The following is a 12,376-nucleotide window of genomic DNA, read 5'->3' as shown; positions in this document are numbered from 1 at the left end:
TTGGGTCTGCAAGTGGTGAGGGGGCAGTTTAATGGTTGAAGGTCTCGCTTTAGATGTCATGATCAGATTTGAGCCCTAAATGAGTCTTTAATCTATGTCGGCCTATGCGGATATATAGCTGTCCGATCTTGGGTTGTTATATGGTTTCCACAAAAATGGTAGTACTGCGTATTAGGATGACAGAACTTCGCTATGTAGGGCCTGAGTCATCTATACAATAACAGAATGTTTGCCCAGTTCCTAGCTAGCTCAGTGCCTCACCCGAAAAACTAACCTTCCTGGCATTGCAGGTGATTTTGGTAACCTCCGACATGACTCAGATGCTCAAGTGTAAACAGATCTTTACCTTTGCTTTACTTGTGTATTCCTAGGGTAAACACAAAGATGAGTAAGGGTTTCAATACATTTATTGAAACAATCTTAGTCTGGCAAAGAAAGAATGAGCTTGTGAGTATTAGGCAAATAAAACAAAGCAATGTAACGAGCGTTACTTGCATGATAAAGAATAAACAGTCCAACCATTTCTATATATCTTTACTGATCGCTAACCTCTACTATGAGAGCATAGTGGGTGTGCCCTCTACCCTATCTCAAAGTTTAGCCTGAGCCCCCATACCTGGATAACTGGGCCAGGGAATCTGCCTGATGTGGATTTAGCAGTCCTCAGCAGGATGGAAGATCAATGTAATCGGAGCTGCATGTCGAACCGAGGATTCGTTACAGGACAGTTATATCCAGAGTGCTCCTTTGACCTGTGCACAGTTTATATTCTAACCACACTGAGGCACAGCTCTGATATGTCTAGATATTAGAAGCTGTCTCAGAACGAGCAACGCAAGCACCAGGATAACTTGTTCTGTCTAAGCCTTGAGTGGAGTGTACAGATTACATGGTGAGAAAGGCGGTCTAAAACAAGCAGCATGTACAACATCTCAGAATAATATCATGCAAGCATAATGCATGTAAACAAGTGTCAAAACTGTCTCCATTTTAGTTTTACATTTTACAAGTTTTAGGCAAAGTGTGCCCAAAAGACCTCCCAATAATAAAATGAATACCCTAACCTCTAGCACGGCTTTAAAACTAAAAATGTAGACTTTTATAATAAGCTTCCTTTATGTAGCTCGGAGCAGCTAGAACTAAACTAACATGGCACTGCCATAATTGATTTGGTTAGATGAATGTCAGTTTGTAAAGTGCACTGCTACTCAGTGTCCCAGTGCTACAGGCAGAAACCAATCCAGGAACTGGATCAGAGCGAACTAAACCAGTGGGTTTTTAGCTCTTCATGAAAACGCTACTCATTTGACATGTTCCTAAGATTAAAAGGAAGTAGGGACGAGAATGAAGACTTTTCTCATCAGTTTGAAAAGCAGCCTTTTGTCATCCAAGCCCAGACTGGAAACTTGTGCCGCAATGCGGCCATGAGATATTGTGGCCCAGTGTCCTAGAATGCGCGGTGAGCTAAAACCAAAGCTGTTAACACAAGTCTTTTCCTAACAGGGAGAAAAGGAAGCCTTTTCAGATTCAAAGAAGTGGAAGTCTGTCTGGAAAGTTTAAATAAGACTGGCTGCCATGTTCTGCACAACTTGCATATGCTAAATCAGGTCATCTGGAAGACACAGGTAAAGTAAATTTGACTAGTCCAATCAAGAAATGATCAAAGCTTGCACATATAATCTGTGCTTCCCAAGGTAGAAAAGCAAAAACGTTTTTAGCACTTTCATCGTCCAAATAGAAGACCTCCCCACCAAAGAACTGAGCCTTGAGAGGTGAAAGTCAAACTAGCCCCAGATTTTACTTCACTTAACATTCCCATCCATCCTGGTAATTGATTGTGACCATCTGTCTTATCTGTCTTATCTGAGTTTGAAGTAAGAATTGTATCCAGTTCCAGCCCGACCCACCTACACCAAGAGCAGAAAGGTGGAAGAGGATCTTATGAGAAACAGTGTCAAATGCCGTCAAAAGATCTAATAAGATCAAGGTGGCATTGTAAAGATCCAACTGGAAATGACCCAAACCAACTCACTGCAAAAAGCTCCTCTGAAAACCCATGGCACATCACAGATTAGGTGGCAGTTCTTATGATGTGCCTTGCAGAGGGACAATGGGAAAGTTCATCCTCAGACTAGTCCTCCACATTAAATTGTGCTGAGGAACATCACACCTCAAAGGACACAGCTCAGAAAATGCTGTATGCTTCTACCCAAAGAGCGTCCAAGGGCTAAATTAATACTTTAGTTTGTAGCATAAAGTATACAACCAGTAATGGTGTGCACATTTGTAATGCCAAACAAAATATTTTACCAAAAGTGCTCCCTGGTCAAGAATAGTTTTATTGTAATTTTTCCCTGGTATTTATACAGAAATGTTTTTTGAAAATTGCATGATCTTGGTGGCTGTGTACAGTTCTAGTTGCTATCTTCCAGACCGCTTTAATGGCGTCCTTAATCCTACAACATCTACCAATATTAGTTTGTGCTGTACTATAGCATTGGTCGGCTGTTTTTATAGTTCAAATTTAGCCTTTGAAGCTTTATTAAAATGTATGCATATTTCGTTGTTGAAATTACTAGACTTGCAGAACTGAGTAATCCATTTATGTCCAGTAAGCTACTAAGCTTGTACCTTATGACCAGGTTATGTGCTGTATCTAATAACTGACTTTCAGTGTTTTAAATTTTTTGTGAAAGACCAATGTTTTGCTTAGAGTAATTTCATTTAATGTGTTATAGGTGCAAATTGATCCCTACCTAGAGGACTCTGTGTGCCAGGTCTGCAACGCCCAACCTGGTCCATTCTTCTGCAGAGACCAGGTAAAGGCACCCATATATGCTCCCCTTGTCTCCACGTCTGTGAGGGAGGGGCAAAGCAGCATTTTGCTTGTTAACGTCACCCGTTTCCTTCAGTTTTCTACAATTTTATTTGTATACTTTATATTGTTTTATTCACATGTTTTCGCAATGTTTTGGTTTGTGTATCTTGCTGTGTTCTATATGAAAAGGGAAGTGTACTATTGGCTCATTCTGGTAGTATTCTGTGCCTGGACTGGACAGTTGTAGTTAAATGTTGGATCCTTGATGGTTGTGCCTTAAATTCCAAGCTCCTTGACAGCCTTGGCCCTCGCCTTGTACCTACTTTATTTCCTTTTTATGTAAAATTGCTACTTAGTCTTCAACTTGCGCCTGCAGTAGACTTGGGAAACTCCATCACACAATGGGGATTGCTTTCCCGGAGGTATAATTCATAGAGCCAGGAAGAGTGATGGCAAGGGAGCAAATGGGGTTGGCCGACAGAATAACATACTATCAGCTCCACGTGGCGATGCATGCTGATTTTGCTTCCTTCCAGGCGGCACCGCCCATGTTCCAGCTACTAGATTTCTTAACTAACCCGTCACCTCGCTAACTGATTACCCGATTATACACAGCCATGCAGCGCACAATGCAGCTGTCCCTGGGGCGTGACTAGAGTGGAAGACGCTGCTGGGATTAGCCATAGCAGAGGTCCAGTAGGCATGCAGCTGTGCACAGGCTCAGGTGCTGTCCCCTAACTATAGGCTACGTTTGATTCACTTCGTTTTTACATAGATGCACAGGACTCCCGAATGGTTATATAAAGTCTGAGTCTGGATGCGAGATGTCTGAGATGCCGTGCCCATGAGGCGTCCTTCCTACACTTGGCCTGGTACTGCCCTGACATTACATGTTACTGGGGAAACCATTTTTGATGCTTTAGATAAGATGCTAGAGTTTCAGATAGAATGGTCCCCCTTGATAGGGTTGCTTGGCTATGTGAGAAATGTACCTGCGGGAAGTATAAACTAGTGTCCATGCTTTTGCTGCTGGCTAAACGACTGTCTGTGCTGGGGCCCATAGCCAGACACCCTGTGTTGCAGACTGGCTTAAGAATGTGACGTCATGGGCAGCTGTCTGACTACTGGGATCGTATGCCAGCACAATGCCCCAGGGACATCTGGGAACCATTGTGGAGGTACCTCATTACCAACCTACAAAATCAAGATATTCCTCCTCAGATCGGGTTATAGACATAGTGGCGAAAGGAAATGCGCCCGCAGGGCAGTGGTTGAGAAAGAAGGCAGAACGGTGCACACCATGAGGAGGCCGGCATGCCCTCCCTCCCCCTTCCCTCTCAAACCCCTCGTCTGGGGCTGCGGTTATGTGAAAACAGTTTTTGTAAAGCGCAAACTAATCACCCGTAAGGGTCTCAATGCGCTGGGGGCTGTCTGAGATTAAGTGAACTATTGTCCAGTGTGACATGATGCTGAGCTATTATGCCTCTGGTGCTGGGGATCGAACCGTGAACCCAGTGCTCTGGAGTCAGCTGCCTGGGCCGCTGCGCCACACCACTCTCAGATATATTAGATGTATTCTTCTTTACCTGAGGAGTTGCACCACTGGTTTCATCCATGTGAGTAACCACCAGGGGACTATGGCCAAGCCAAAGGGAAGAGGAAAACATTGTAGGTTGAATTGTTCATAAGAAAATGCAGAGAACGTCCATTTGGAAGAAAAATGGGAACTGAGGTGTCTTTTTGGTCTGGATTGGTTGTAACTTCGGTTTGCGCACCTCTGGCAGTAAGGGGGTGGGGTGCCGCAAAGCCTACTCTAAGGGTCCGCTACTTCTTAGAAAAAAAATATTAACTGAAAGTTTATATAAATTAAGAAGGAACATGTACATTTGAAAATGTTAAAACATTTTGTTAATGTGAAGGAATTTGAAATTGGAGGCTACAAATTTAGTTGATATCCTCCTTGATTTGTGAGAGCTTTGAAAATGCATCAAACAGAATATAGTATGGAGAAGGAGTGGCCTTAATTGAATATGAAAAATGCGTACGTTACTAATAACACTCCAAGCTATCTGGCACAGAAATTGGTGCCTTCATGTGGCAACAGATCCTCCAGGAGTTCCAGTAACCTTCTGAAACCACAGATTTTTTTAAGAAAACATACAACTGGGCCTTCTCTGGGATTGTGCCCAAGATCTGGAATGCACTGCCCCCAGAAATTAGACTGAATCCCTCTACTGAATCTTTAAAAAAAAAAATGGAAATCTCTTATGTCTAAATTCACATGATCCATGTTTATATTTCGTTATAAGATTTTGGATTTGTATGGGACATTATGATATTTACTCTATGCCTGTTGTTTCCTATATTTACCCTGTAAAGTTCTCAGATACCTGCAAGGGTCTTGTTCGAGCTATATAATACCTTCTAAATAGTCTGAGGCCTTGCACTAGTCTTCATGGGGACAAATGTCCTTTAGTAGATTCCTTCTGAATGTCTTAACTAAATTTTTTATAGCAAGAGTAGTAGTTCAGCCAAGACCTCGTGCTTCAGCTGACAATCTCACAAACTAGATTGTTAGATACATCTTCAAAACCATCTAGTTAATGGTAACTACAGCCACTATTGAGGTTGAGGCTCTAGAATGTAAAACTTTTCATGCTACTAGAGAAGTTGGTGTCCAAGGCATGTGGCTGTAAATCTGTACATTCTCCTGCCAGCTAGTGTTGGGGCCTGGATGTGTACAAGCTTTTCTTCAAAGAATCGAGTCCCAAGGATCAGTGACTCCACCTATTGCTGGTAAAGCACATGGGCATTGCCTCCATTCTTATATTTTCTTTCTGCTGTCTGCCCTAGACAGTAGCAGCAGAGCTCCAGAGCAATGCAATTGCGGTGAGTTCTCCAGGCTCGCTTTGTTCATCTCCCTTACGCAGGCATTCAATATTGAAGGTCCCCTTTCGCAGTTAAGATTAGACATTTGTGCCTTCGTCTGGGACGAAGGATGAATGGCTTTGGCGCGCTATTGGGGATCTTGCCCTTCGGAGCATCCCCAGTTTGCTTTCTCCAACCATGCCTCACCTCTGGAGTGGAAACTGTTCATTTATTGTCCGCTGTGCAAAGCATCCCTGAACCGATCTCCACTAGGTCTGTAACCTGTTCTGATCTCCTGAACACGACTAGGTATTTTGCAATGCCTGCTGCTCCTTCCGCTTGAGGAAAAAATGGATAGTCTAGCTCATTGCTTCAATGTCTCAGAGGTGGAAATGACGACCAGGATTGTTAAAAACGCCAAACCTCTTGGGGGACCTTCAGCCTGAATAGTCTGCTGCAGAGGAGGAAGCCTTCTCACCTGAACCATGGTCTGGATCCATCCTGGAGATTGAAGACCTGCTGCCAGAAACGGGTCATGAGTAAGATGCTGCTTCCCCGATCGCCTCAACACTGCTTGCGCTCAGATGCCCACACCCAAGGGCAGACATACACTCTTTATGCCCAGAGAACAGCTTCCAGTCAGCTACTGCCACCTGGCCATGGTAGGCACTGAATATCCTTTTTGATCACCACACTTATTCTTTGTGCCAAAGAATATGAAGCCAACTCATTCGCCGACCGCTTCCATCCCGGCGGCACTGATCAGTCCATCTAATCTGTCCACATCGAACCGCCACTCTTTGCAGATGACTCTTGCGCCAGCAAGGACACCCTCGAAGTTGAAAATCTAACTCTTTGGTCCGCTCAATGGAACCTGTCCTTCGAAGGTGCAGGATGAACTTGCACTCAGTGGTGCATCATGATGCATCCTAATACATACCAAATTCTCACCCAGGCACCAGTGTCCACCGCAGATGCATCTAAGTGGGAGCTCTGCTTCAAGGGAGCCCTAGTTTCTAAACTCCCTTTCAACCCCCCCCCCCCCCCCCCCCTCCCTTCCACCCTTCCCGCAACACTGGAAATGAGGCTACCAGCTCTCCACCTTTGACTTGCCCTACCCACACCTCTACCTGTTGACCCTTGCACTCCACAGGGGTCACCACACTGGCTTTGAGGGCATCCCAGGGAACCATATGCTATATACCCACCATGTGATCTTTCCGATGTAGATCTGCCAGGGGACACAGATCCTGACCTATCCTGCTTGTCATTTCCCGCCCGGTAACACTGCCTTCTACAGAGCGCTCCATGGTAAGTCAGCCTCGTTCCATAAGCAGGAAATGCTCATGGAACCAATTGAAGATTACCCATTGGAAACTTTCCTCTGAGCAATGATTGCAGTATCTACCAAGGTTGAAAGGGGTGCTTAAACCAGCCTCATAAATTTGTAAAGACCCAGCTAAAGCTTGGGTGGTCACTCCTAGGGTAGACAAATATAAGCCCTTGTCAATTCCCAGTCTAAATCCAGGGTTCGCTACCTTCCGAGTCATTGGTATTGCTCACTGCCTGAAAAAGCCAATGCACAGGGCACCAGCAATGCAACCCAGCTGGATAAAGAAAGTGCATTGTCGCAGCGGACAAACTCATTGCTGCTCAAGCAGCCAACCACCGGTGTATTGCCAATTCCTTCATCTTGCTGTCAACTATGACCAAGCTTACTGGGGCCCACATGAGTATCAGAAGAGGGAGCATGAGATTCAGATCAAGCTAATCTTATACCACCACCCGGTGTACCCTGACACTGCTGCGCGCAGCATCAGTTTGAGTGTACATGCCTGTAGGCATACCTGACTCCATGTTTCTGGCACACGGAGTCTGCTAAGGCTCTGGGCAACCTCCAAGCCCTCACCCATCGTAGCTCCTGTGAGCAGTCTGCCTACGAAGGCAGGTCCAAAGCCACCTCTCTGGAGTCTTCCACTGCCTTCCAGCACCAGCAGTCCCTAAAGCCCTCCACTAGGGGTTACTTATGCTGCACATAGTGTGGCAGCAGTTCCAAAGTCAGAGGTGGCTCCCCCAAAGAAACTGCTTCCGCAAACCAGTGACTTTGTCGTATCCGCCTAACTCCACTCTCCCCTCCCCCATACCAATCATGCAACACCTGTTTGGGGGAGAGCGGGGGTGGGGGTCGGGGTCGACTGCAAGGATTCCTTCCCACTTGGCAACAGAACGCCTCAGACCAGTGGTTATTAGACATCAAACATTATTTAGAGCGCACTTCCACATAGCCAATATATCCTCTCCCACAACACCTGCTTCAGAAAGAGGTAAACTTGTTCCCCCTTAATGGTGCCATAACGCCATTGCCATAACACCTATAAGGCACTGGGGTGTACTTGATTTCCGCGCCAGGACACTCCTTGGAGTAGCCGTGCGCGCTATAAATTTAAATAACATAACATTTCCAAGAATTTTGGATCCCTCTGGCCCCTCAAATACATCTGGGCAGGACACTTCTATATGGTCATTCTACAGGACGTACTTCTGCTGCAGCAAGGAGACTTTGACTGCTCTCAATATCAGATGTCTATTTCTATATCCAAATATATCCAGCACTCCATCACTACGTGTGTGGTAAGTGGCAAACAATATCAGTTTTGGCCTCACCACTGCCCTAGGGGGTTTATGAAGTATGTAGCTGTGGTAGCCTCCCATGTTAGGTGGCAAGGCATCCATGTGCCACTTTGACTGGATGATTGGCTAATCAAGAGTGCAACTCAGCAGCCATGTCTTGCACACACTCTGGCCACTACCAAACTTTTTCATCCAGGGTTTTACAGCCCAGGCCACCAAGTTCCCACCTCCAGCCCCTTTGGATCCAAAACTATCTAGGTGTGGCCCTCAACTCTGTAGTGGATAAGGTCTTTCCCAGTCCGAAGCAATTTCTCCATCTTTCAGCCACATAAACCAGCCTTAGTCGGAACAGTCATGTGCTTCCTTGGCGCAATTCCCTACTGCATTGCCTTGGTCCCCAGTGCCAGGTTGCATATTCACCGGTTACAGGAATGCTTCAAGAAGAATGTTGATCTGTGGTCCATCACTCTACAATGGCAAAACACCAACAACCTGATGTAGGGGCGGTTCTTTCCCGATCCCGTTCCACAAATTGCCATTACAATTGGTACTTGCCTCACGGTGTAGAGGTGGATTTTAGAAGACCTTGCTATCCAAGGACAGTGGGAATGCATGGCACCAGAATCACCAGATCAGTTACTGGTTATCTTTCAGACTGACACTACTGCCATGTGTTACCTACAGAATCAAGGCAGCACTCTAAATGTCGGTGTTTGCGCAGAGTTTTTGGCAGTGGGCACTTGACTATAAAGTCCATGTGCTGGTGGACTACATTCAGTTTGTGGACTGACTGCAGAACTCGGCAACAAGTCCAAGTTAGACATCCATCCAAGTCCTTCTGTGTTTCTGTTGGTGCAGGTTTACTGACAGATCGCTTCGCAACTGCAGAAAATGCAAAATGCCAAAGCTTCACTTCCCAGGTACCCACAGTCCATGGGCAATACACTATCGAGGAACTCGTCTGGGATATTTTCCTATGCTGTTCTGCTTCTCCCACGTCCATTTGTGGTTCAGAGGCATTGAGACTAATCTCGCACTCATCCTGTTGGGTCCCACCTGGGCCAGACAGCCTTGATTTACTACACTTCCAGAACTCTTGGTTATCCAGTATTGGGGTATCTTTCATAGATTCACATGCCTGAATCATTCCCAGTCGTCGAGATGAGTCCCACGGTATAATAAACAAGCAGTATTCCAGAACTGCCATAGGCTACCATGGCCCTGAGCCATGCTATCATAACCGATCTGTCCTTTTTCAAAAAAGGACCGAAAGCAGCCAGTCTGCTATTAGCACCCTCTAGAACCTTCCCAGCAGAGGCAGTTTTCCTCGGATTTTTACCGCACTTCGTGTGAGAAGGGAGTCTCCCTGAGGTCATCTCGGTTTTTGTTCTACCTTTCAGGTTTTTTCATCAAAACTTTGCTCAATATGTGACAAAATAGGTTTCTTTAGGCCCTGCAAGACCTGTCGAAAGAGTGTTCATGTTGATCCTCACAAGGACTGCATCTATAACCTCCTTCCATCCCATGTGGTAAAGCAGTGTAAAATATGTCGCACTTTCTCTAGCAAGACCTTGAGAGACAGAAGGAAGGTTGCTTCTGTGGTTACAAAGACCAAGCACCACCAGTCTTCTGATGAGGACGATGATGGATCGCCCAGATCTCACAAAAGATTCAGGTCTGAGGAAAGACTCTGGAGAGGGCAGGAAACACCTTTAACACTCGACAGCAAGGGTTCAAGTAAGGAGAAACCTAAAGACTCCTCTGAATCTTCAATCTGTCTCTTCTACCCCTCTGAGGAAAGATAAGAAATAGAGCGTTTTCAGCTGATCCTGGTAAGGTCAGGATTGAAAAATCCCAGTTGACATCCTCTGGGTGTTCGACAGGGAGTTTCACCATCACATCGTCGGCCCAGTCTACGTTAGTCACAGCGACTGCATGGCATTTCTGGACCTATACCATCGACTAAGATGACGTCGTCCAGGTATTCTTCACCTTTACAAACGTTGAGAATTTCAATAAAACCATTTAAGGCACTTTCGAAGTCTTTATCAACGGCAAGTCTGTCACGGACGACAACCGTCTCCGAAGGTTTCGTCTGACCGGTCCATCGACTTCAACACTGTTGACTGCAACGCCGTAGACTGGTCTTTCAGCGGTGGTTACTGGCAGCCCATCGATGCCATGGTTAGAGTATCAAAGATCTGTTCGAGGCATATGAGCTGCAGATTACACACTTTTGCATAGATCGCCATCTGGTGTTGGGCCCGGATGTTTGCAGTTTGTTTTTCCTCTTGGAAAGTCTTTGAATGTCACAAGGTCGGTAACTCCTCCCTTGGTTCGTATTGCGCATGGGCTTTGGCTCCATTCTCAGATTGTTTTTTTCCGCCTTCTGGCTCGGATGTAATACTTCGCGCTCCGGTTCCGAACTTTTCCAGTTCAACGATGGACGCAGAATCCTCGCTCATCGGTATTGTTCAGATCCAGATCTCCTCAATCACCTTCTCTTCGACACTTCTTCGATTCCAGTCGACGGCGGCCTTCGGGCCTATCCCAGCTCCGGTCTCGGCTGATGGAAAGAACTCCATTCAAGAAGTGCCCTTGATGTGGGTCCAAATTACCCCACACCGATCTTCATGAGGTGTGCAACCTCTGCCTCTCCCCTGAACACGAGGCTCGAGACTGTCCCGCCTGCAAGTCTTTTAGATCGAAAGACTATTTGAGCCGCAACATGGCACACTCCTCGACCTCCGCTCCAGTCGACATCTTCGGGGACGACGTCGAAGCTCCGGGACAGCAGCACACCGAAGAAGACCTCGTCAGTGCTTCCGAAGCCGATGACTCTGATGTGGAGGACATCACCCCGGCGCAGAGGGTCGTGAGTACTACACCCCCTCCCACACCCGCGCCGACACCCAAAAAGGCTCCAGTCACACCTTCGCCTCCGGGCCTTGGCAAGACCAAAGACACTGCTTCAAACACCCCACCTTCAGGCGCGGTGAAGAAGCCAAACAAGCCTTCCGGCGGCTCGGGCTCGAGCCAGCCTGCCAGCGGTGCCGATAAACACACTTCGGCACCGAAAAAGAAACCGTCCTCTACCTCGACACCGAGCTCCGCACCGAAGCCCTCAGGGTTGAAACCAGGTCTTTTGGTGCTGACCAAACCACATAAAGCCCTCGGTACCGAGACTCCCGCGCCGAAGTCCACCTCGGCGCCGACAAATCAGAGGTTTCCAAAAAGCACGGCACGGACAAGCATAAAAAGCCATCGGCCCCGACATCCTCGGCGCCGACGGAACAACCATGGTCACAAGAACTGTTTACGTCGGATCCCTTGCAAAAGACACTAAGGATCCAAAAACTGGACATTTGGCTCTCTTCTAAAAAGACACTTGGACAAACCGGCTCCGCCTCCACCTCCAAAGAGGAAGGACTCTGCTACCTCCCCTTTCAGAATTCCTTCCCACACCACCTCCATCCTCTCCATCTCCGCCCCCTCCACCTTCTCCACCCCCACCTCATCGCTCCCTGACCCAGTCTCCGGACGATAATGAGGGGGACCCATATTATCCAGGGGATGTGCCACATGACCCCACCCCTACAGGATTCCCAGACCCATGGGAAGACTATAATAATCCAGACATCCCACAGGATGACCTTTACCCATCCAGGCCATCTCCACCGGAAGACTCAGGTTTTCATCACCTACTTCAGAGGGCGGCACATTACCACGGGGTAGAACTACACACTGACCCAGTAGAGGAGGATTTCCTCCTCGACACCTTTGATACCGCTCATAGGTCTACAGCTATACTACCTATGATTAAGGGGGTAATAAAACATGCACCAGAGGTTTTTAAAGACCCAGTTAGGGCTAGGGTCATTAACCCACGTATAGATAAGTATAAAGCTGCCCCCACAGACCCTGCTTATATCAAAGGGCCGGTGCCACTGGATTCCCTTGTGGTTTCCACTGCACGGAAGAGGTCAAACTCCCAGGCGAAGCACCACCACCTGACAAGGAGTCAAAGCTACTAGACGCGTGCGTATCGCCAACACTCGG

The 12,376-nt window shown here is 46.9% G+C and overlaps 1 protein-coding gene across 5 annotated transcripts in view; it reads left to right on the top strand.

The window, feature by feature from the left end:
- Positions 1 to 12,376, top strand: part of CPEB1 (cytoplasmic polyadenylation element binding protein 1) — a 493,259-nt gene that overhangs the window by 445,695 nt on the left and 35,188 nt on the right. For all 5 annotated transcript variants that reach the window (XM_085644001.1, XM_085644004.1, XM_085644003.1 and 2 more), the window contains one exon: positions 2,739 to 2,819. In XM_085644001.1, coding sequence (XP_085500127.1) covers positions 2,739 to 2,819 — 81 coding nt within the window. The remainder of the gene's footprint in view (positions 1 to 2,738; positions 2,820 to 12,376) is intronic.

Source organism: Triturus cristatus, chromosome 3_1 (genome assembly GCF_964204655.1).
Source record: "Triturus cristatus chromosome 3_1, aTriCri1.1, whole genome shotgun sequence".
Taxonomy (NCBI): domain Eukaryota; kingdom Metazoa; phylum Chordata; class Amphibia; order Caudata; family Salamandridae; genus Triturus; species Triturus cristatus.
This window is presented reverse-complemented; position numbering and strand designations above follow the sequence as displayed.